This window comes from Oryctolagus cuniculus, chromosome 9 (genome assembly GCF_051225735.1).
Source record: "Oryctolagus cuniculus isolate XC-2025 breed Fujian yellow rabbit chromosome 9, ASM5122573v1, whole genome shotgun sequence".
Classification (NCBI taxonomy): domain Eukaryota; kingdom Metazoa; phylum Chordata; class Mammalia; order Lagomorpha; family Leporidae; genus Oryctolagus; species Oryctolagus cuniculus.
In genome coordinates, this window is record NC_142875.1 from 137,872,973 (window position 1) to 137,897,318 (window position 24,346).

At 45.0% G+C, this 24,346-nt stretch overlaps 1 protein-coding gene across 4 annotated transcripts in view; it reads right to left on the minus strand.

Annotated features, from left to right (window-relative positions):
- The window catches only part of SENP1 (SUMO specific peptidase 1), a 54,330-nt gene that overhangs the window by 25,992 nt on the left and 3,992 nt on the right, over positions 1-24,346 (minus strand). For 3 of the 4 annotated variants that reach the window (XM_089304831.1, XM_051850442.3, XM_051850441.3), the window contains exons 2-6: positions 21,230-21,277; positions 19,343-19,473; positions 17,235-17,319; positions 12,220-12,379; positions 6,489-6,660 (exon numbers count right to left, since the gene is read on the minus strand). In XM_089304831.1, the coding sequence (XP_089160957.1) occupies positions 6,489-6,660; positions 12,220-12,379; positions 17,235-17,319; positions 19,343-19,473; positions 21,230-21,277 (596 nt within the window). Of the gene's footprint in view, positions 1-6,488; positions 6,661-12,219; positions 12,380-16,389; positions 16,432-17,234; positions 17,320-19,342; positions 19,474-21,229; positions 21,278-24,346 lie in introns of all 4 variants that reach the window. The other variant, XM_089304832.1, reaches the window with a different exon arrangement.

Sequence of the window (24,346 nt, forward strand, 5' to 3'; positions counted from 1 at the left end):
ACAATCCCTGACACTCACATGTTGACTGTGACACCCACCACGCTCCAGTCATCGGTGACACTACTGAGTAAAACAAGGCTCCTGCCCTGGGGAGCTTGTGTGGCAGGTTAAAGGGACTGACAGATGAAGACGCCCAATCAGGCAGCAGGGACCATGAGTGACAGAGGGGACTTCAGGAAGGGCTGCGATCTCTCGGTAAAAGGTGGTGTTTCAGCAGACACACCGAGGGAGTCACTTAAGTGTACGAAGGGGTATTCCAGGTAGAGGAAGAGCACACGGAAAGCCCCAGAGGCAAGTGCTAGAGCTGTGCAAGAGGTGGTAACGATAGCGAGAATGAGCAGGGTCTGCAGGGACTCACAGCACTGGTGAGGCCTCTACACAGAACCCCTGAAGCATTGGGCAACTGCATGAACTAACAGGCTCCAGTGTTTTTTCCTTACATAAACACAGAAAAATAATTTCAAAAACTGTGCCGAAATTAGCAATTTGCACTGTAACATAAGCATCTTACTCCATTATAAATGCCTGATAAAAACAGAAAAGAATTAAGCAATTAACTGTACAAAGCTAAGTAGGTGCTAAGCTTCTCCTGTGTATATGTACATACACATGGACATCTATTTTGCTACACAGTAAATGACAACTGTACTGTCAGTACAATGTTGCTCACCTACCAGAATAGGGCTCAACTGTGAGGCATGGCAATCCCCTCGGGAGCATTACCCTTCACCACGCATAGCTACAGGACCAGAAAATGAAGAACTGGGGACTGGTGTTAGACTGCAGCAGTTCAGACACCACCTGGGACGCCTGCACTTCGTATCAGGGGACCTGGGATCCAGTCGCCATTCTGCTTCAGACCCAGCTTCGGGCTAATTGCGCACACTGGGAGGCAACAGTGATGACTCAAGTGGTTGAGTTCCTGCCACTTATGTGGGAGACAAGGATTGAGTTCTCTGACTTCAGCCTGGCCCAGCAATGGCAGCTGTGTGACACTGGGGAATGAACCAGAGACCGGGGGATCTCTATGCTCTATCAACATGAAAGTGCTTTAAGCAGACAGCAAAACGAAGCAACAGTGCAGACTGTTAGGTTGTGAGAGATCACGATCGACTGAGCTGTGATCTATAAACAGAAAGGTGGTGCTATCTGGCACTGACCAGAGCTTTGGAATGCCTTCCATATAAATACTGATTTTACTTTTCCACTACAAAAAATCATGTAATCACAATACCACAGGGTAGCAAGGGATTCAGGGGCAGTGAGCTAGAGAAGGGAAAGCCAGGCTATGTGGTTCATGGAAAGGAACTCTATTACCCATGAACTCTAGTTCATTTTCACAGCAGTGTCAAAAAGACAGAAAACTTTGACTATCACTTAAGAGAGGAGAGCAAGGTGGACAGACTGGTGTGAGAGGGTACTCTGCACAGTACCTTTTAGTACCAGGGGAATGCTTAAAAAAAATCATTCCCATTCTGAAAGATCTCCAGAGAAGACTGAAAAAGTAAAACAGAAAGGGTCTCTGTGCTACCCTTAAAGACATCCATCACAGAAGTTAAAAAACACTTCTTCCTCACATCACATAGCAAAATGTTTAAACAAACTTTTACACTTTTAAGTATGACAAGAACCAAGAGATCATGAAGTGACTTTGCTAATGAATATTATGAAAAATTAATTCAGTGTAGAAGTTAACTTAACACACCCAAGTCCCCTCAAATCATTTCCACCAACACACATATCTTTGAAGAAAAATTCTGGGGCTGGCTCTGTGGTGTGGAGGGTGAGGCTGCCACCTTGGACACTGGAATCCAATATGGGTGTTGGTTCTAGTTCTGGCTGCTCCACTTCAGATCTTGCTCCCTGGGAAAGCAGTAAAAGATGGCCAAAGTGCTTAGGCACCTGCACCTATGTGAGAGGCCCAGAAGAAGCTCCTGGCTCTGGCCTGACCCAGGCCTTCCTGGCCCATTTGGGGAGTGAAACAAAGGATGGACGATCCCTCTCTCGGTAACTCCTTAAAATAAATCTGAGGGGGGGGAAAAAAGGAAAGAAAAAGAAAAGCTTCTGAGTCCAACAACCCCAGAGTCACAGATGAGGCTACCTGAACAGGAATACAGCACCGTGCTGCAGAGGCCTCGTCATGAAACCCCATGCATCTGAAGCACCGTGCCTTCAGTTCAAGCTGATTTATGAGCATATCAGGATGAGGACTTTTCACTGTTCTACATGTAGAACAGTGTAATGTAGAGGTCACAAGGATCTTTTTTTTTTGACTGGTAGAGTTATAGACAGTGAGAGAGAGAGAAAGAGGAGAGAAAGGTCTTCCTTCCGCTGGTTCACTCCCCAAATGGCCGCTACGGCCGGCGCTGCGCCAATCCGAAGCGAGGAACCAGGTGCTTCTTGCCGGTCTCACGTGCGGGTGCAGGCACCCAAGCACTTAGACCATCCTCCACTGCCTTCCGGGGCCACAGCAGAGAGCTGGACTAATGAAGAACCAAGAAAAGTTTTTAGAAGCATAAGGATAATTAATGTGCAGAATTTTATTTTAAAAAGAACAGATTGCTGCAAATGTTTCTATTCTTCTATTAAAAAGGCTCCACTATAAATATCTTCAATTATAACAATTTAACAGAACACAAAATGAATTTTAGAAATTAGTAAGCAATTTTATTAAAATTACCCTAATCTAATTTTAACACAATAAATTTCATTTTGTTTAAATAACCTATATGAAAAGTACACAATTTGATAATTTTCTGCTAAGTCCAAATGCTTAGTTTATACAGCACACTGCAAGAAGAAAAATCTCGCTGACAGGCTCTCTCGAAGCCCAGCTCTCTCAAAGGCTGCTCAGCAAGGTGCAAAGCAGTGTTTCTGGCAACACATAACTGAAGAGAATTACTTGGTTTTTTTTTTTACCATTTTAAATTTTTACTGTCACTAGTATTTTCTTGTTCCAAACAGAAATTTAGAGACTCTAACAGCATTACCCAAACTTTTTTTTTTTTAAGATTCGTTTCTTTATTTGAAAGGCCGAGTTTACAGAAAGAGACAGAGAAACATAGAGAGAGAGGTCTTCCATCTGTTAGTTCACTCCCCAAATGGTCGAAACATCCACAGTGAGGTCAATCTAAGCCAGGAGCCAGGAGCTTCTTCTGGGTCTCCCACACAGGTGCAGGGCCCCACGGACTTGGGCCATCTTCTGCTGCTTTCCCAGGCCATTAGCAGTGAGCTGGATCAGAAGTGGAGCTTCGGGGACTTGATCCTGTGCCCATTTAGGATGCCGGCTTTACCTGCTATGCCACAGCACCAGGCCCTAGCCAACAAACTTCTGTGACAACAAAAATGCTATCTGCCCTGTCCAATATGATGGCCAGGAGCCACGTGTGGCTACTGAATACTTGAAACATGGCCAGTGTGACAGAGAAACTAATTGATTTGTCATTTTAGTTCACTGGAATCAGCTAGTTGTGCTGGTGGCTGCAGATCACCCTCAGGATGACACCGCTCTTAACAACTGCCCTTCAAGACACTGTCTCATAGCCACCATGTGCCCATTTCCAAATTCTTCCTTTGTTGTCCTTGAACCCTCACAAGACTAAATGGTGGCACAGAGGGTTAAACTGACCTCTGCAGGGTCAGCATCCTATATGGGTGCTGGTTCATGTCCCGGCTGCTCCACTTCAGATCCAGCTCTCTGCTAACACACCTAGGAAAGCAGCAGAGGATGGTCCAAGTGTTTGGGCCCCCGCACCCGCGTGGGAGACCCAGAAGAAGCTCCTGACTCCAGTCTGGCACAGCCCCAGCAATTACAGCCGTTTGGGGGAGTGAACCAGCGGATAGAAGACCTCTCTCTCTCTCTTTCTCTCTGTAACTCTGCCTTTCAAATGAAGAATTAAATCTTAAAAAAAAAAAAAAGAAAGAAAGAAAGAAAGAAAACTGAATGGTGCGGGGGTAGCCGCAAATTAATTATTACTCTTAGTAGATTGTTTTATAATCTTGAAGCTGATGGACAAATGCAACCTCTACAGTAATATAGTCTTCCTTCTTTAGCCTAGGATAAATGCAAGTTTCATGGAGATCCCAATATTTTCTTTCTTTTTTTTTTTAAATATTTATTTATATTTATTTGAAAGTCAGAGTTACACAGAGAGAAAGGCAGAGAGAGAGAAAGGCAGAGAGAGAGAGAGAGAGAGAGAGGACTTTCATCCGATGGTTCACTCCCCAATTGGCTGCAATGGCCAGAGCTGCGCTGATCCAAAACCAAGAGCCAGGAGCCTCTTCCAGGTCTCCCATGTGGGTGCTTTCCCAGGCCATAGCAGAGAGCTGGATCAGAAGTGGAGTAGCCGGGTCTCGAACTGGTGCACATATAGGCGCTTTAGGCCAGGGCGTTTACCTGCTGCACCACAGCACCAGTCCTTTTTTTCTTTTTTTAAATATTTATTTATATTTATTTGAAAGCCAGAGTTACACAGAGAGAGGAGAGGCAGAGAGAGAAAAGAGAAAGGGGAGACCCCAATATTTTCATGGAAAATAACTTTTCCTCCATTTTATAAGTTCCCATAAAAAATTCTCCAATCCAAGGAAAATAAGCATTGTGCATGGGTTATCTGTAATATCCAATACTAAATATATAAAAATTGGTTGCAAGTTTCCTAACACTCAGCCCAACAACACTCTGTCTTTCTCTTATGGTTTATTCTGTAGTACAGGTAATTTTCCTGTCAAAGCAGAATACCGACCTAAAAACAACGGAGGCAGGATGTCCTGGTCCTCTCTGCTTCACAGGATTCAATCCTCAGCATCTTTCTTATGCCACAGGAAGAAGAGACTCCAGCTTCCTGTTCTCCACTGGCCAGTCTGTGGCCTAGGGATTGGTTACTAGTGTGAAACACATCAGCCTCAGGTCCTCAGGCTGGCAGAGGTGGAAGGAAGTGAGGCTGAGTGGTCCACAGGACTGGCAGGTGGGAGGAAGGCAGGCTCCAGGTGAACACACAGGCAGCACCCCACCGCTCCTACCTCCTCCCCACAGCCTGTGTTCCTTGTGCTCCCTAGCATTTTTACTAACCATATCACAGATAATCAAGTTTTGCTGCCTATGCGATCTTCAATTACCAAACTGTTTGGCATGCAGTACCACCTTGCTGGCTCCAAGCTCAGTACACTCCTTTGCATGCTCATGCCAGGTAACAGAAAACACACCTCTAAGAGCTGGTGCCAGACCCACTGCTCCGAGCTGTGTCATCTCTGACCTTTCCCATCACAAATTTTAAAATATGGTGTTACCTCATAATTGCCTACCTCACTTGGTTAAAGGAATTGTAAATAATATATGTAGGGCCGGCACCGCGGCTCACTAGGCTAATCCTCCGCCTTGCGGAGCCGGCACACAGGGTACTAGTCCCAGTCAGGGCGCCGGATTCTGTCCCGGTTGCCCCTCTTCCAGGCCAGCTCTGCTGTGGCCAGGGAGTGCAGTGGAGGATGGCCCAAGTACTTGGGCCCTGCACCCCATGGGAGACCAGGAGAAGTACCTGGCTCCTGCCATCGGATCAGCGCGGTGTGCCGGCCGCAGTGCGCCAGCCGCGGCGGCTATTGGAGGGTGAACCAACGGCAAAGGAAGACCTTTTTCTCTGTCTCTCTCTCTCACTGTCCACTCTGCCTGTCAAAAAAAAAAAAAAAAAAAAAAAAAAAAAAAGTAGGATACACACTGGAAACTATAATGCTATGCAAATGTAAGGTCATTATCATTTGTTTGCATCTTCACAGCAACCAGTCCAAAGCTGATTAGATGCACAATAAACATGTAACTGAGCAGAGATAAGTATACTCCCTACCATGCAAGCTATAGGCTGTTTTACACTCATCTCCTGGAGGACTATGGAAACCCAAGAGTCGACATAACATATTTGAAGGGCTGATTCTTGATTTTTCTTTTACACTGAGGAAAAATTTCTCCTAGTAAAAAGGGCAGGTATTTTATCAACTCAAATTTTATCAAACAAAAGTTGTTTAGAGGGGCAGCTGTTGTGACACAGCAGGTTAACCTGCCACCTGCGATGCCAGCAGATGGAAGATTTCTCTCCCTCTGTCCCCTCTATAACTCTGCCTTTCAAATAAGTAAATAAATCTTTAAAACAACAACAACAACTGTTTACAGCAAGGCTATCAGTTTTGCTATACAAAACAAGAGTCAGAAAGTGTGTAAAAAGAGGGAAGAGAGAAAAAGAGTCTGATACACGACAATTCATTCAGGAAACATGGAAGATCAAGTTGGCTGTCCTCAGAAGAACGATGAGAAAAATACTGAAGTCCTGCTAAAACACCTCTTTACTTCCTTAGAACACATGACTGCACACAGACAGGGTCATTAAGAAACAGCACAGGAAGGACTAGGTACACAGACAGCCAATGACCATCTAAGCAGAGGGCTCGAATGGCTCCACGGAGAGCGCCTGACCTGCAGCAGCTCCCCCGGCAGGTGTCCTTACCTCTTCTGCTGTACTGACATGTCGTCTCTGAGTCTTCTTGGGGCTCAAAAGACTTCGACGGCATGAACCACTCCAAGATGGACTTGGAACAGGCTTAATAGGAAAAGATTTTTCATATGCAGACACATGGCAGTGATGGTTTGACTTTCCCGTGTAAGTGTTTGATAATCCACTAAAAAAAATTTGTAAGAAAGATAACAGTTAAGCAAGACAAATATAGTGATTATTTTCACTTTAAAGAAAAAAAAAAAACACCACCAGAAACAAACTGGTAGAATGACAGGGATCAGATAGGAAATGGCAGATGCGGCTGCTGCATCAGGTTCTTCTTAGACTGCCAAAGTAAATATCAAATAATCAGAACTGTTTCTTGGTCAGGAACCAGCAGCCAGTATGCCAGTCTGGAGCTCCTCAGGACCCTGGGCTCTGGTGAGCTCTCACACACACACACTGTCTCTGATTCCCACTGCCTCTCCTAAGCCTCTTACAGGAAACCACTGCAGTTGAATGTGTAGACGGGTGAAGCAGAAGCCTCTCCAAGAAGCTTCAAACTGAATCTTTCCTGAAAGACCAACAGGGTGCCTGGCCTTCACTGCAAACCACCAGAGGACACAGTCTCCTTTCCATGCCACTGTTCACCCCTTTGCAAGAACTTTTTCTTTCCTTATACGATTTGTGCCTTATCTAACAGGAAAAACTAGCATGAAAATATTTTTATGAACTCAAAAACCCAGTCTTGCTTCTAAGGCTTAGTAATTTTAAGTTCTTTCTGGGTGCTCTTCTGTACATACTGCTACTCAGCAATTATGAAGTAGTTTCAGCATAACGAACTTTTTTTTCCTCTAACAAGGACTCACAATAAAGGTAAACAGCTAAGCTGAGTTCAATGAAATCAACTCTTTAAATCATTACTTCCTGTCTGGACCCACATAAAGTCAGACTAGGTCTAAAGAAACCAAAAAATCACTTCTACTCTAATTCTTACTATGGTGGGGTCTGTGTGTGTGTCTGTGTGTGTGTGTGTGTGTGTGTTAAAGAAGAACTCAGATTTTAGGAAGGATAGATGCAGATAGGAAGAGACAGCAAGGGCAATGTAACTGGGGATGACAGAATGGAGTTTCCAGGATGTCTTCCCAGAGTGAGCACATCTGTGTTTATAATGAAAAAGACTTTTTTTTTTTTTAAAGGATAGCAATGTTTGTTTATTTGTTTGTTTAAAGATTTATTTATCTGAGAGGTTGGTGCTGTGGAGCAGTGGGTTAAAGCCCTGGCCTGCAGGGCCAGCATGCCATTTGGGCGCCAGTTTGAGTCCTGCCTGCTCCACTTCTGATCCAAATCCCTCCTAATGCACCTAGGAAAGCAATGAGGATGGTCCAAGTCCTTGGGTTCCTGCACCCGTGTGGGAGACCCGAAAGAAGCTCCTGGCTCCTGGCTTTGGACCAGTGCAGCTCCCGTGTGGGATTCCCGGAAGAAGCTTCTGGCTCCGGATCAGCACAGCTCTGGCCATTGCGGCCAGTTGGAGAGTGAACCATGGAATGGAAAACCTCTCTCCCTCTCTCTGTCTCTCCTCTCTCTGTGTAACTCTGACTTTCAAATAAATAAATCTTTCAAAAAAAAAAAAAATGTATTTGAAAGGTAGATATAGAGAGGAGAAAGGGTAGAAGTAGAGAGAGAGAATCTTCCATCCACTGGTTCACTTCTCAAATGGCCTAAATGGCTGGGGCTGGGCCAGGCTAAAGACAGTAACCAGGAGCTTCTTCTGGGTCTCCCACATGGGTGCAGGGGCCCAAGCACTTGGGCCATCTTCCACGGCTTTTCCCAGGCACATTAGGAAGGAGCTGGATCAGAAGCAGAGCACCTGGGACTTGATCCATTGCTGATACAGGATGCTGGCACCGCAGGTGAAGGCTTAATCCTCTACACCACAGCACTGGCCCCTGAAAAAGATTTTGCTATAGAAACAGTGCAAAGGCATCCTACAATGCCAGAAAGCAAGGGTACGACCAAAAATTAACGAGACTGTAGGCAAGCCTCAAGGGGCTCCTATGGGTCAAAACTGTGAGAAGAGCACTAAAGAAGTTACAATGGTAGTGGACTGAAACACACTGAATCTATAATGACATCCAAAAAAACACAGAAAAAAGATAATTTGAACCAAACTAACTGGCTATTTTTTTTTTACAGGCAGAGTTAGACTGTGAGAGAGAGAGACAGAGAGAAAGGTCTTCCTTCTGTTGGTTCACCCCCCAGATGGCCACCACGGCCGGTGCGCTGCACCGATATGAAGCCAGGAGCCAGGCGCTTCCTCCTGGTCTCCCATGCGGGTGCAGGGCCCAAGCACTTGGGCCATCCTCCACTGCCTTCCCGGGCCATAGCAGAGAGCTGGACTGGAAGAGGAGCAACCGGGACAGAATCCGGTGCCCCGACTGGGACTAGAACCCGGAGTGCCAGCACCACAGGCGAAGGATTAGCCTAGTGAGCCACGGCGCCGGCCAAACTGGCTATTTTTAAAATCACTTTGAAAATTGTCAATGAAACAAGAAAAGATTGAGCCATTCTCCTGCATTTCCCCGAGGAACCCACTTCAGGGTAGCCAAACAGCTTCAGCAAATCAAAGAGCAACCAGAGGGCTCGATTCCTAAGCACAGAAGTGATGAAATTGGAAAAACACCATTTTATTAACTCTAATGAAACCAAGTCAGGAGAGGACTATCAACTGACATTAACAGCTACTAGACAGAAGGCTGATCTGTTCACAGTGAAAACCCAACCACAACAATGGACCAGACTTTCATCTCCTTGGTCCAGAAGTCATGGCATCACCAGCGACAGAACCTGAACAGCGTTATCATCTGCTTCCCAGTGTGATGTAACACATCATCATTGCCTACTCAAGCCCAAAGTCTAGTTTACAAAAAAACACAGGGGCTGGAAAGCACAGCTTTATACCACGAGGAAGCCATGTTTCAAATCCCAAAGGTGGGGCACAACCCACAGAGTCACGTCATCTTAGAAAGGGGTTCTCGGGGCCGGCACCGTGTTGCAGATTAATCCTCCGCCTGCGGCGCCAGCATCACATATGGGCACCAGTTGTAGTCCCAGCTGCTCCTCTTCCAATCCAGCCCTCTGCTGTGGCCTGGTAAAGCAGTAGAAGATGATCCAAGTGCTTGGGACCCTGCACCCACATGGGAGACCAGGAAGAAGCACCTGGCTCCTGGCTTCAGATCAGCACAGTTCCAGCTGTGGTGGACATGTGTGGAGTGAACCAATGAAAGGAAGACCTTTGTCTCTGTCTCTTCCTCTCACTGTCTGTAACTCTACCTCTCAAATAGATAAATAAATAAAATCTTTTAAAAAAGGTGGGGGGAGGTTCTCCTGGCACCAGCACTATGGTGCAGCAGGCTAAAGCCCTGGCCTGCAGCGCCGGCATCTCATATGGGCACTGGTGGGCGTCCCGGCTGTTTTACTTCTGATCCAGCTCCCTGACAGGGCACCTGGGAAACCACTGGAGGATGGCCCAAATGTTTGTGCCCATGCACCCATGTGAGAGACACAGAAGCTCCCAGCTCCTGGTTTTGGACCTCTCCCCATCTGTACCTCTCTCTGTAACTGTCATTCAAATAAATAAAATAGATCTTTAAAAAAAAAAAAAAAGAAACAAAGAAAGGGATTCTCCTAGGCTGGTGCTGCGGCACAGCAGGTAAAGCTGTTACCTGGGATGCTGGCAAGCAATATGGGTGCCAGTTCAATTCCTGGCTGCTCCACTTCCCATCCTGCTCCCTGCTAATGTGCCTGGGAAGCAGCAGAAGATGGCCCAAGTCCTTGGACCCATGCACCCACATAGGAGACCTGGATGAAAACCCTGGCTTCAGTCTGGCCCAGCCCCACTGTTGAAAGAAAAACTTAAGGACAGTTAACTACAACATAGAACCCTAGAATGGACAATGGTGTGGACAAACTAACTCTAGAAGATACTTGGGAGTCAATGGGGAACATTTAAATATAATTTAGTGTATCAGATAAAGCTTATTGAATTGGAAAGGAGATGAATGACTAAAAAAAGCAGATTACAACGGAGTATATACTGCAACGAACTTGTTTTTGAAAAAAAAATGTGTATGTCAAGGCAGAGAAAACTATCTGGAAGGATATGTACTTTTTTTTTTCAAAGATTTACTTATTTATCTGAAAGGCAGAGTTACAGAGAGAAAGAGGCAGAGAGAGAGAAAGAGAGAGAGGGAGGGAGGGAGGGAGGGACAGGTCTTCCATCCGCTGGTTCACTCACCACATGGCTGCAACGGCCAGAGCTGTGCCGATCCGAAGCCAGCAGCTAGGAGCTTCTTCCGGATCTCCCACAGGGGTGCAGGGGCCCAGGCACTTGGGCCATCTTCCACTGCTTTCCCAGGCCACAGCAGAGAGCTCGATGGGAAGCGGAGCAGCAGGGACTTGAACCAGCGCCCATATGGGATGCCACTACCAGGCAGCAGCTTTACCCACTCGCCACAGTGCCAGCCCCAGGATATGTATTAAGATACTACAGAGTGGATCTTACACTGGTTGTAATGTGATACGTTTATTTTGTATCTGCTTATCTTTATTTCTGAATTTTTACAAAGCCTATGTGCTGTTCCTGTAATAATGAAATTTTTAAAAAAGGAACGGAATTGGTGCAGCAGATTAAGCCACTGGTGATGCCAGCATCCCATATGAGTGCCAGTTCTAGTCCCAGCTGCTCCACTTCCAATTCAGCTCCCTGCTAATGCTCCTGGGAAAATGAACCAAGTGCTTGCTCCCCTATCATCTAGGTAGAAGACATGGATGGTATTTCCAGCTCCTGGCTTCAGCCTAGCCCAGCCCCAATTATCGTGGCCATTGAGGAATGAACCAGAGGATGGAAGATCTCTCTCAAATTCTGTCTCTCAAGTAAAATAAAATAAAATAAAAGGAAATAAAATAAATAAATAAATGTATGGCATTACTGAGTTTAAAAAAGAGCCGCTTGCTGAATGATGCATGTAGAAAATTTTTAATGACAAAATAGCATCACAGAATTCACAATATTCACAGCACATATATCATGCTACAGCAGTGAGCAAGAACCAAGCATAACAAGAAAAGTGTTAGAAGAAAACACACAATGGCAGAGGAATGAGACTATGGGTAGTGATCAAGGAATCTTTAGTTATTAGTCATGTTTCCATTTTCACAATGTGAGTAAATTAATAAACTCATGAATAACTAAAATTAAATTACGAAGGGGAAGATGAGGGGCTGCACAGGAGGGGCTCAGGAGCCGAGACAATGAGGTTCATGAAGCTCTCCGCAGCCCTTCTGTGCTGTGGACAGAGGTAGCCTGCATCTGCTGACCAAGGCAAAGGGTACAGCTCGCACAGGCTGGGCCAGGTCTCCGCAGTGAGCTGTACTACCCTCTGCTACTGGAGTGTGCAGACTGATTGATCTTCCCTTTAAAACATTTAACAGCCACAATGGTCCTGATACATTCATACTCACCAAGACTTCCCCCCAAATCCTCTCTACTAAAGGTACAAATTGGCTATCACCGATATTCAGCACCAAGTACATCTGAAGTTGAAGGTTGAAAATGGACTCATCTACTTTAAAATCCAAAAAGGGTGTTACAATTTCAAAATGCCAATATAACAACTACCCACAGCCATTTTCCCTTGTATATGAGGAAGGGTTTTAGAACTAAGCAGAGAAAATAACAAACCTTGAGGTCTTTCGGGCTTCGAGGTAAAGACTTCGGCTGTTTCTTGATTTCTGTAAAGCTGAACTTGACGTGGGAGTGGAGTTTCTCCACTGTCCATTGGCACTGTGGCCAAAGGTTCTTAAGTCTCCTGAGCCAAGAAAACTGTCTAAGGAAGGGTTGTCTAAAAAAACAAAAAAGTTTGAACAATTAAACAAATAACCACAGCTGGTTCTCCTAATGCCTGCAACCATGTCCAACATCCAACACTGTATTCCTAAGTAATGTAGCATATCACCATGTCTCTCATGGAAGAAAGGTCCCAGTCTGAACTGCCAGTTAAGTCTGCAGCAAGGGAACATCTACAAACTATGACGACTCAGCCATACTAACCTGAAAATGGGTGAAGGAGCTGAATCCTGCCACAGCCATGTGCCTGATCTGCATCAATGTGACTCCGTGGTGTCCACCAAAAGTCAACATTTTACCCCAACTATATCTTGCAAGCACTCCCAGGCCTGGGCCTGAAAGAAGGTAGGCCAGACCAGTAAGAAAGCAGGCGGAGGGCCAAGGAGAATGTAATTCAAATGAACAACAGTTATCGCTTAAGAAGCAGCTGATGTCACTTTCTTCTTTTTAATTATCATGTTCAAGACTCAGGGACTCTCACAGAGCAAACACCCCCTAACTGCAGCCTACTCTGGCTGGCCCAGGGCAGCACGACCCACCGTATACACCTGGTTCTGGGACCACACTCTTCCGTCACTTCATGCCATTGTCATCAGACACGTGAATACTCCAACACTTGTGAATGCAATCAGACAGATTATTTTTCTATGTGTGGATCACAGCTTGGGGTGACAAAACCCTTTAGATTTCAGCTGAGAGTAGTAGAACAATTTCTGCACTCCTCTCCTTATTAGCAGGACCGGAAAATTTAAAGCAGCTCCTTTAAAGGAACTTCAGATATTAGCTTAAGAACTGTTGGGAACTCCAGTGAGAAAAACGAGAATGAAAACTCTTGATTCCTTCAATTTTGTTAAAGCTGACATCTTTTTGAAGATCCCTTTTCAAAGCTTATTACTAGAGAACTTCACACAATATTGTATACTTATGCTGTTTACAGCATTTAAGGCAGCCTTCCAAAGCACAGTTTTGTTATTTCTTAAATTAACCAGGATATCAGGATTCAGTGAATGAATAAGATGGCAAGGGAAGCAGTTGGGTGGTACTAGTACCAGTTCATTCACCGGTAGGAGCTTAACATACTAAGTATGCTACTCATACTTCAGGAACAGAGAAGTGAGGCTACTAGAAATGAGTTTCAGAAAATTAGTAACTACAAATATATAGTATTAACAGTAGAAATCTTGTCTCACAACTTTTGGCTAAAACCTGATTAGGGAAGTAATCTAACTTGAAAAGTGTTATCTGAGGAATAGTCTGTCAAAAATGCAAATTACTCTACCAGGTGTAAAATCTGTAGCTCTAGTACAGAGGGAAAGCACAGCACAGGAGGGGGACAGTGGGCCTCCCAATTCCCCAAAACCACCCACAGCCCTCTGCTGCTGATGGCATCAGGCAAAGACAGAATGAGAGAGGCTGCAGGGACTTTCTTCCTAGTGAGGGCTAAACCTGATACTCTGTCATTACTAAGAAATCAGGATTGCAAAGGATGCATACACACACACTCACACATACAAAACAAGAAGGAAACACACTACAAATTTAATTACGGCTGTGTTTTCAATGATAGGATGACATGTATCTTTGGACTTTGGTCTACACATTTTCTTTAGGGACAGGCAAAATTTTCATGGACAGAAAAAAATAAACCTGAGGGCCAACACTGTGGCTCAATGGGTTAAACCCCGGGCCTACAGTGCTGGCATCCCATATGGGCACCAGTTCAAGTCCTGGCTGCTCCATTTCTGATCCAGCTCCCTGCTAATGTGCCTGGGATAGCAGCAGAGGATGGCCCAAGTGCTTGGGCCCCTGCACCCATGTGGGAGCCTTGGAAGAAGCTCCTGGCTTTGGCCTGGCTCAGTCCTGGCTATTGTGGCCATTTGGGGAGTGAACCAGCAGATGGAAGATCTCGATCTCTCTCTCCTCTCTCTAACTCTGCCTTTCAAATACATACATAAACCTTAAAAACAATCAAAAAAAGAATGAAGCAAACTTTACATAAAAAACAAGTGACTCAGATACTATGAAAGTAACCATCAGGTGCTCATGTTAATGTTAGGACTCAATACTACAATAGTGGGGTGTTTTAATTCCTTTTACTGCTCATTGCCAGCTTGGCAACCTAATTTATCATTAAAAATAATTCTAAGCATAAGCAAAATCATCTTTCAATTGAATCCACTTTTCTTGGTTGAGGATTAAAAAATGTTTTGTTACTGGGTTGGTGGTAAAACTGGGAGTCTTGAAGCCTGAACACTACTAAGTAAAGTAAGACAACATTGCACCAGATTTTTCATAGTCTAATCTTGAGTGGACTGACAAACAGGTTTTTAAGAACCTTGATCTAGAGAGGTGGATCCAAAAAAAAGGTAACTAATGAGAAGCTCCAGATCCTGACTCTAAAGTCTGGCCCATCCAGCTCATTTTCATCCTGGGACAGTCAGGTGAGAGCTTAGAAAATAACCCAGCTGAGATCAGAAGACTGGGCGGGCAGGGCAGGATGCACATTCGGCCCTGTCCAGAGGGAGGAATGTGACTGACCAGAAACATCAGCATGAGTATCACCAGAAAAGAACACACACAAAGTGCGTAGCAGTCAGACATCGGTTGACTTGCAATGGACAATGAAGAAAAAAGCATATGGAACCTTGGCATTCAGACCTAAATTTCTAACTGCTGGGGAGTTATCCCTGAGGTCTGTAATGTGCCATAAGCTTGTTTCATTAGGGGCTAAATGGAATCTCACAGAGGCCCAAGCTTCAAATTCTAAGTGAGAGAGGGAGGCTGGCAGAGAGTTTGGCTTCCCCATTTCAGTATGAGTTTGTTGTTTCTGGGTATTATCATGTAGACAGTAACTATTATGAAGTAATTTCTTTCTTTACCTAAAAATTGCTATCAACTGAGAGAGAAAACATTACTGTCAGATTTTTGATACAGGGATCATTTGTGGTAGGAAAAATAAACCAGAGGAATCCAGTCGAATATTGCCACATCAGGAACACAAGGATGGAGCTGACCTCAGATGTATCCTTTGTGAGTATCAAGGGTCTACTGGAATTTAAAAGCAATTTACAAGTGCTTTAAAGTAATATTATTAATACTAGCTGCAAATGATGATGGTAAAGTGGACCTAAATCACAGGGCAAATGATGAAGCAAATGAAGGCACAGGCCCATTATCTGGGATCAGAAAGCCTATTTCTGAACTTTAACTTTTGGAATTTGAGGAAGATAACCTGTATACCAAGTAACATTTCTAGCACCCTGTCATTTTGAGTACTGATCTATCTGCAGTAAAATGTGGAAACGCTGACAATCAGAGATGAATAAGATAAACAGTTTCATGTAAGTTCACGGAGATTTTGCCAAGGAATGAAGCCAGTTCAGGTACTGATGCCAAATGAATGATTAAACCTTTTTTTTTTATTTTATTTTTTTGAGCTTTAAGATTTTGGAATTGTACGTTAGGGATGGTATATGTGCTTAAAAATTCCACAAATTAGAAATCAACAGAAAATTATAAAAAAATTTAAAGAGATGGAAAAGTAGAAATACTAAATTAAAGATGTGTCCAATTATACAATGTGCACCATGTATGTTACACACAGATAAAAATCGAGAAGCCACAGAGAGATGAGTGTAGTCAGAATGGAGTTCATCATTAAGCAATCATTCTCAGCTTACAGCAAGGTTCTCCCCAGCGAGAAGCAGGCACACGAAGTCACAAGCACGTGCAGCCTGTGTTCAGAGGGACGTACTCGCCTGCGCCTCTCAGGGTCAGTAATGAGTATTCACACCACAGCGCAGGCGTGAGGGCCTTTTCAATTACAACGACAGCACAGCTCCCTTCTGAGCAAATTAATTTATGATTTTCCGTAAATTATGCACATACTATGTAGAGACCACCGCCCACCCCCAAGAGAGGGATTCCAGTGACCAGAGTAGTAAAGTGCCACCCACCTACGTCACATTTAAGTATAATGCAAATCTAAGAGAGCACCATACTAACGTCTGTTTAGGGGAGGAGATCTCATCTTGCTGACAAAGAATCCTGAGGAAGCCAAATAACAAGAATAATTATTATTTCATGTCATATTTATCAATTCAATTTACCCTTACAAAAACCCCAGTTAGGCAAGTTCAGTGGTATGACTAGCCTCCCCACATTTATGGCACAGGGTGACAGTGACTCGAAGTCTGAGAAGTGAAAAGGCCTGGGAAGGCCATCGGGACGCTCCTCACTTAAACTGCCAAGAGGCTAAGCACCAGGATTCTCAGCTCCCTGGGCAGAGGCAAAGGACTAGTGGAAGTCCCAACCTTAGGAGAAGGGCAGGCGCTCAGGCAGGCAGGCCAAGGGACAGGAACAGCCTAGAGAATGCTGACTTCTGTGGTGTCTCACAAGCTGCCTAGGCAAGCACATGGCTGTGGCAGGTGCTGGATGAAAACACACAGTTAACATTTCCTGCAGAGATGGGGAACAAACTTGGGCAGAGATACACTTCCAAGTTTCATGGCTTCAAATCAACACAAAACACACACTTTTGTATCACATACACATATGCACAAAATAAAGGTAAAAAACAAAGCTGCACTGCTTTTACAATGGCATAATGTACGAGAAGAAAAAGTTCTAAAAAAGTTTTCCACTAAAAGATTAATATCTGGTTGAGACAAGCTCAAAGTCTTATAGCAACCACATACACGCACACCAAATGCTTATTAAAATGTTGTTTTAGTGAGAAAACATCCTTTTGATTTTGACAATATTTTTTCTTTTAGAAATGGTAAATAGATCATTTGCTAGGGAGCAACCTGAAACACACATGTGTCTTGACTCCAAGCAAAGCATCCTACCTGAGTCATAATTTGGGTGGTAAGCTGTACTTCTTGTGGGGCAAATAAAAGATGGGTCCAAATTTCCTTGCCTGGAAGGTAAAATCTAAACAAAGCACAAGATTTTTCTTAAATTACATCTTTACAACAAAACAAAATAAAAGTTTACATTAAGTAAAACATACTACCAAACAAGATGATGCCACATTTTAGAATCTACTATAATCAATTATGTTACATTTATGTACATTGTAAGTGAACTACATACTAGTAAAAAATGAAAACATGTGGACACTTTGATAAAATGATTCAGGTTTCAGTGAGAAAAATGGGTAAAATGTTACACTATGGAATTCAAAGAATGTTTATTAAAAGGTTACTACATATTTAGATACCCAGCCTGAAAGCCAGTTATAACAAATAGGAAAGAGGCAGGGAAAACCAAGCTGGTTTTTAATTCTTGTGATAACTTTATAGTTGTCATCAGAGGTGGTGCTGTGCTCCCAAGACAAATCTGGAAACATGCAAGTAAGCAGTCATCAGCAAAGCTACTGGGCTGCAGGGGGAGATGCTGGATTTTAAATGCTGGGGGGCCAAGAATGCATAGTACCCTACCCTGCCCAGGACAGGTTCAGACAGAAGAATTACCTCACCCAAATTACAAATGGCTCTTCTCATGAGAAAGGCGCCTGTATTAACAATGTTCCTGGGATATTTACAAAATACAGATCGTGGGGTAGGGATTTGGTGCAGGAGTTAAGATTCCACTTACAAACCCCTCAACCCCATATCAGAGTGCCTGCTTTGAGTCTCAGCTCTGCTTCTGATTCCAGCTTCCTGCAAAGACAGACTCTGGCAGGGAGTTAGTGACGGCTCAAGTACTCGAGTCCCTGCCACCACGTGGGAGACCCAGATTCAATTCCAGACTCCAGGTTGCAGCCTGGTACAGCTCTGATTGTTGTTGACATTTGGGGAATGAATCTATAGGTGGAAGATCTCTCTCTCTGCCTTTCAAATAAATTTAAAATGATAATATTTTTAAAAGTATGTTAAATACAACATTCTGATTCAAAGGTAGAGGGTAAGGCCTGAGATTCTGTGTTTCTTTTTTTAAATTTACTTGAAAAGCAGAGTTAGAGAGAGAGAGAGGGGGAGGGAGGGAGGGAGAGATAGAGAGAGAGAGTGAGATCTTCTGTATGCTGGTTCACTCCCCAAATGGACACAATAGGCAGGGATAGGCCAGGCCAAATCCAGGAGCTTCATCAGAAGTCTCCCACATGGGTACAAGGGCCCAAGCACTTGAGCCATCCTCCACTGCAATCCCAGGTGCACTAGCAGGGAGCCAGATTGGAAGTGGAACAGCCAGGACTTGAATGAGTACCCATATGGGATCCGGCATTTCAGGCCACGGCTTAACCCGCTGAGCCACAGCACTGGCCCGAGAATCTGAATTTCTTTTTTTTTCTTTTTTTAATTTATTTGACAGGTAGAGTTACAGACAGTGTGAGAGAGAGACAGAGAGAAAGGTCCTCCCTCCATTGGTTCACTCCCTAAATGGCCACCACGGCCGGCGCTGCGCCGATCCGAAGCCAGGAACCAGGTGCTTCCTCCTGGTCTCCCATGCAGGTGCAGGGCCCAAGCACCTGGGCCATCGTCCACTGCCCTCCCGGGCCACAGCAGAGAGCTGGACTGGAAGAGAGAATCTGCATTTCTAACAACCTCCCAAGGTGTACTGACCCAGCTAGTCCTGGACCAGACCTTGAGAAAGGAAGCTGAGGGCACAACAGGTACCTTCAGAGGGGATGTGTGCTTGCTCCCTCCCCACCACCCCTAGCCCCAAGTCTTGGCAATTCTAAGGCACCAGTTAAAAAGAACACTCATGTCTGTATTGGCAACTCTAACGCTTAGGAACAACAAAGATGCTCCCAGAAGGTACTGTTCTCAAAGAACTCATGTACTAGCCTGTCTTGTGTTAATCTCAATGTATCAGGCAGAATTCCCAATACTGAGATTACTGACTCTCAAAAATTTAGAAACACTTGAAGTGGAGTGCATCATTTAAGCTACAGACAAAAACTTACAATGAGCTAAAATAATTGATGAATTAATGAAAGAAAATTGTTCCTAACCTGCTGGTCAGAACGTGAAAGCTGGTCCTCGGGAACGCCTGTCTGTGGCAGGAGGTGAGATTTGAGGATGGAGCCGTGGTTCACGACCGTCACCTCGCCAGCATCCATCCTCACCCTGTCAGCAGGATCATCTGAGGAGAGAGACCCCATCAGCTCAAGCCATGTAATTCTTCAACACTTTTTACCTACAAACCCACTTTCTCATCTAACAAAAACGATTCACAAAGATCATCTCTACAAACATACCCCCACCCACGCCTCTGCTTCATACCTAGTCACTGGCAAAAAAAAAAAGTCATTGTCTAAAGAGGTCCATATACAGAAACCAGCTCGTCTGGAACTCAGATTACACATCAAATAGTTCACAAAAATAGTCTTAAGTTTTAATAATCATGAAATTTTCTCAGTTTTCATATAAAAGAAATTGGAGCAGGTGGGACCAGCACTGTGGTGTAGTGGGTTAAGCCGCTGCCTACTTAACTGGTTCATGTCCCGGCTGCTCCCCTTTCGATCCAGTTCTCTGCTAATGGCCTGGGAAAGCAGCAGAAGATGGCCCAGCTGCTTGGGCCTCTGCACCTGCGTGGGAGACTAGGGAGAAGAAACTCCTGATGCATGGCTTCAGATCTGCCTAGCTCCAGCCACTGCAGCCATTTGGGGAGTGAACCAGCTGATGAAGACCTTTCTCTCTGGCTCTCCCTCTCTCTGTAACTCTCAAATAAACAATACAAAATAAAAATATTTTTAAAAAAGTCAGAGGAACTGTTCACCATTCAGAAACAAACACTGTTAACACTGCCTTATTTCCTCTCTGCTAACTCAAAAAAGTACTTTAAAAAAATGGGGCCTGTAGCCGGCGCCGTGGCTCAATAGGCTAATCCTCCACCTTGCGGCGCCGGCACACCGGGTTCTAGTCCCGGTTGGGGTGCCGGATTCTGTCCCGGTTGCCCCTCTTCCAGGCCAGCTCTCTGCTATGGCCAGGGAGTGCAGTGGAGGATGGCCCAGGTGCTTGGGCCCTGCACCCCATGGGAGACCAGGAAAAGCACCTGGCTCCTGGCTCCTGCCATCGGATCAGCGCGGTGCGCCGGCTGCAGCGGCGGCCATTGGAGGGTGAACCAACGGCAAAAGGAAGACCTTTTTCTCTGTCTCTCTCTCTCACTGTCCACTCTGCCTGTCAAAAAAAAAAAAAAAAAAAAAAATGGGGCCTGTGCTGTGGCACAGAGGGTTAAAGCCCCGGCATGCACACTGGCATTCCATATGGACTCCAGTTCGAGTCCCAGCTGCTCTACTTCTGATCCAGCTCCCTGCTAAAGCACCTGGGAAAGCAGCAAGGATGGCCCAGATCCTTGGGCCCCTGTAACACTTGAGAGACCCAAAAGAAGCTCCTGGCTCCTGGCTTCGGAGCAGCTCAGCTCTGGTTGTTGCAGCCATTTGAGGAGTGAACCAGGGAATGGAAGACCTCTCCTCTCTCTACCTCTCTCTGTAACTCTTTCAATAAATAAAATAAATCTTAAAAAAAAAAAAAAAGGCAATCAGAGAGGACAGCACTGTGGCACAGCCAGTTACGCTGTTGCCTGTGATGCTCGCATCCCCTGTAAGCGCTGGTTCATGTCCTGATTGTTCCGCTTCCGATCCAGCTCCCTGGTAATACACCTGGGAAAGAAGCAGAAGATGGCCAAGTGCTTGGGCCCCTGTTTTCCACATAGGAAACCCAGACAGAATTCTGGGCTCCTAACTTTGACACTGCCAGCCCTGGCCATTTTAGAATCAGCAGATGGAATATCTGTCTTTTCTCCTTCTGTAAGTCTGCCTTTCAAATAAAGAAAGAAATCTTAAAAAATTAATCAGGGCAACTAAAAAACTGAACCACTACTTTATGGTTAGTCTTACCCATGTCAGGTCTTTTCACATCACTGACTTTACCAAAGATACAAAGTCCTATAAAAAAAGACACAAAAGAGAAACATTACATACTGAAACACACCCACTTCATTTAATTACAGAACATGAAGCCACTAGCAAGTATCAGCTGCTTGTCTCTTCAGTAGTGACAAGCCTAAGGTTATGGCAAGGAGGGTTGACTTTAAGGGAAAAGAGAGGGAACTATGGTCTGAGATGCTTCCAAACATTTTTGAAACTTGTGCTACACCAAACAGCAGTCACAGCCAATCTCCAGAATTCCAAAGCAAGCAGCCAAGCTGTGAGAGTCACCCCCAAAACATATGACTGTACCGAAGTCACAACCTGGGTTCTTCCTGACCCACTGCTCTTTCTGTTATGCTGAACTATTTTATGAACAACTGAAAGACCTAATGATGGCCCTTATGAATACAGCAGGGTTAAGCCATCACTTGCAATGCTGCCATCCCACATGGGCACTGGTTTGAGTCCCGGCTGCTCCACTTGTGATTCAGCTCCCTGATAATGAGCCTGGGAAAGCAGCAGAAAATGGTTCAAGTACTGGGGTCCCTACCACCTACATGGGAGACCCAGGTGGAGTTCCACAATCCTGACTTCGCCTGCCCCAGCCCCAGCCATGGGGGCCAATTGGGGAATGTACCAGCAAATGGAAAACTTCCCTGTCTCTCTGACTCTTCCTTTCTCTGTTAACACTGCCTTTCAAATAAATTTTTTTTAAATTTATTTGACAGGCAGAGTTAGAGAGAGAGAGAGAGAGAGACAGACAGAAAGGTTTACTCCCCAAATGGCCGCTATGGCCGGCGCTGCACCTATCTAAAGCCAGGAGCCAGGTGCCTCTTCCTGGTCTCCCATGCGGGTGCAGGGACCAAGCACTTGGGCCATCCTCCACTGCCCTCCCGGGCCACAGCAGAGAGCTGGACTGGAAGTGGAGCAACCGGGACTAGAACCCGGCGCCCATATGGGATGCCGGCACTGCAGGTGGAGGATTAACTAAGTGAGCCATGGCGCGGGCCCCCTCAAAATAAAATTTTTTTTTTAAAAATTATTTTTAAAGAGTTCTCTCCATACATGGTACTCAGGGCCAAATATAAAGCTACTGATACCAAGAGGACAGGCAGGAATGTTCCACAGTTTGAACAGAGCATGATCTCCCCCCACCTCATCAATCAAACTGCAACAAATCAAAGCCCGTCTGCCTACAAAGTATGGCCCCTCTCAGTGGATACGGGGCGCTGCAGATTATGCCGAACCCTAGATATCCTGTTTTCTCCTGTAAGAGAGTACTCCAGGGGCTGGTGCTCTAGCATACTGGGTAAAGCCACTGCCCGCAGTGCTGGCATCCCATATGGGCACCGGTTCAAGTCCCAGCTGCTCCACTTCCAATTCAGCTCTCTGCTATGGCCTGGGAAAGCAGCAGAAGATGGTCCAAGTCCTTGGGCCCCTGCACCCATGTGGGAAAATCTGGAGGAAGCTCCTGGCTCCGGATCTATGCAGCTCCAGCCGTTGCAGCCAATTGGGGAGTGAATCAGTGGATGGAAGATGTCTCTCTCTCTCTCTGCCTCTCCTCTGTGTAACTCTTTCAAATAAATAAATAAATCTTTTAAAAAAAAAAAAAGAGTACTTCAAAAAGGTCATAGCAACTAGAATTTAAAGAAGTTTATTTTGGAACAAGAAAAAATGAAATGCATGCATAGTTTTTCCAGACTATGTGCTTACCACAATTTTTGAAAAAATTTACTTGAAAGGCAGAGTTAAAGAGAATGAGGCAGAGTGAGAGGGAGAGACAGGTCTTCCATCTGCTGGTTTGTTCCTGAAATGGCTGCAATGGCCACAGCTGGGCCAGGCCAAAGCCAGGAGCCAGGAGCTTCTTCCAAGTCTCCCATGAGGGTGCAGGTGCCCAAGCACTTGGGCCCATCCTCTGCTGCTTTCCCAGGCATATTAAACAGGGAGCTGGATTGGAAGTGGAGCAGCCAGGACTCAGGTGCCCTCATGCGATGCCAGCACTGCAGCAGGTGGCTTTACCTGTTAAATCCACAACGCTGGCCCCTCCACAAATTTTTTAAAACTGCTGGTTTGCATGGATTTCAAAATCTTATTTTCCCATAAACTTTCTTAAGTGCACTCATACATACAGCTGATGTAAAGTTCCAACATAAATTAGGCACAGTTACAGAGTAACAAACAATGAAACAGAACAATTCTACCAATATACTACAAGAAAAGTACGTGAATATGGTCTCTCAAAATACAGAATAATCAAGGGGCAGGTGTTGAGCCACTGGGAGTTAAAATGCCACTTATGACAACAGCGTACCATATCAGAGCACTGGTTCAAGTCCTGTCTACTCTGCTTCCAATCCAGCTCCCTGCTAACCTGGGAAGGCAGTGGAAGATAGCCCAAGTCCTTGAGCCCCTGTCACTATGTGGGAGACCCAGATGGGAGTTCCTGGCTTCAGCCTGGCCCAGCTCTGGCTGTTGTAGCCAACTGAGAGTGAACTAGCAAATGGTAAAAATCTATTCCCCACCCACCCCGGCCCACATGCCCCTCTTGGTTGTTCTGCCTTTCAAAGAAACAAATAAATATTTAAAAACATAGGAAATCTTTCCCTTAATGTTTCTGGACCAGAGCTGATCATGGGTAACTAATACTATGGAAAGCAAAACCTTGGGTAAAGGGGACTGTTGTACAAAAATACTTTCTCTTCTGATGTATTCACTTTTTCCAGAAAAACAGAAGTGAAAAACCTAACTTCTTGAACCTAGGTTAATAGATGTGCCCTTGGCACATTGCTTCTTGGAAGAGACAGCACACCTGCATCTATACAGGATCTCAACAGCCTCTGTGAAAAGGATGGAGCACGACCTCATCCTCACACCAGTCCTAGGGCACCAATGTTGCTGACGGGACGGGTGTGCTTCATGGTCGCCATGGCGAAGGACACGCACAAAGGGAGGGTGACAGCCAAGCACAGTTATCACCACCTCATTACCTAGTCCTGCCAGACAGGATCCCCAAAGAATCTAGGCCTTAGATTTAGGCTTCAAGTGCATTTCCAAATGTTCAACCTAAAAAAAGGCTTCTATGTG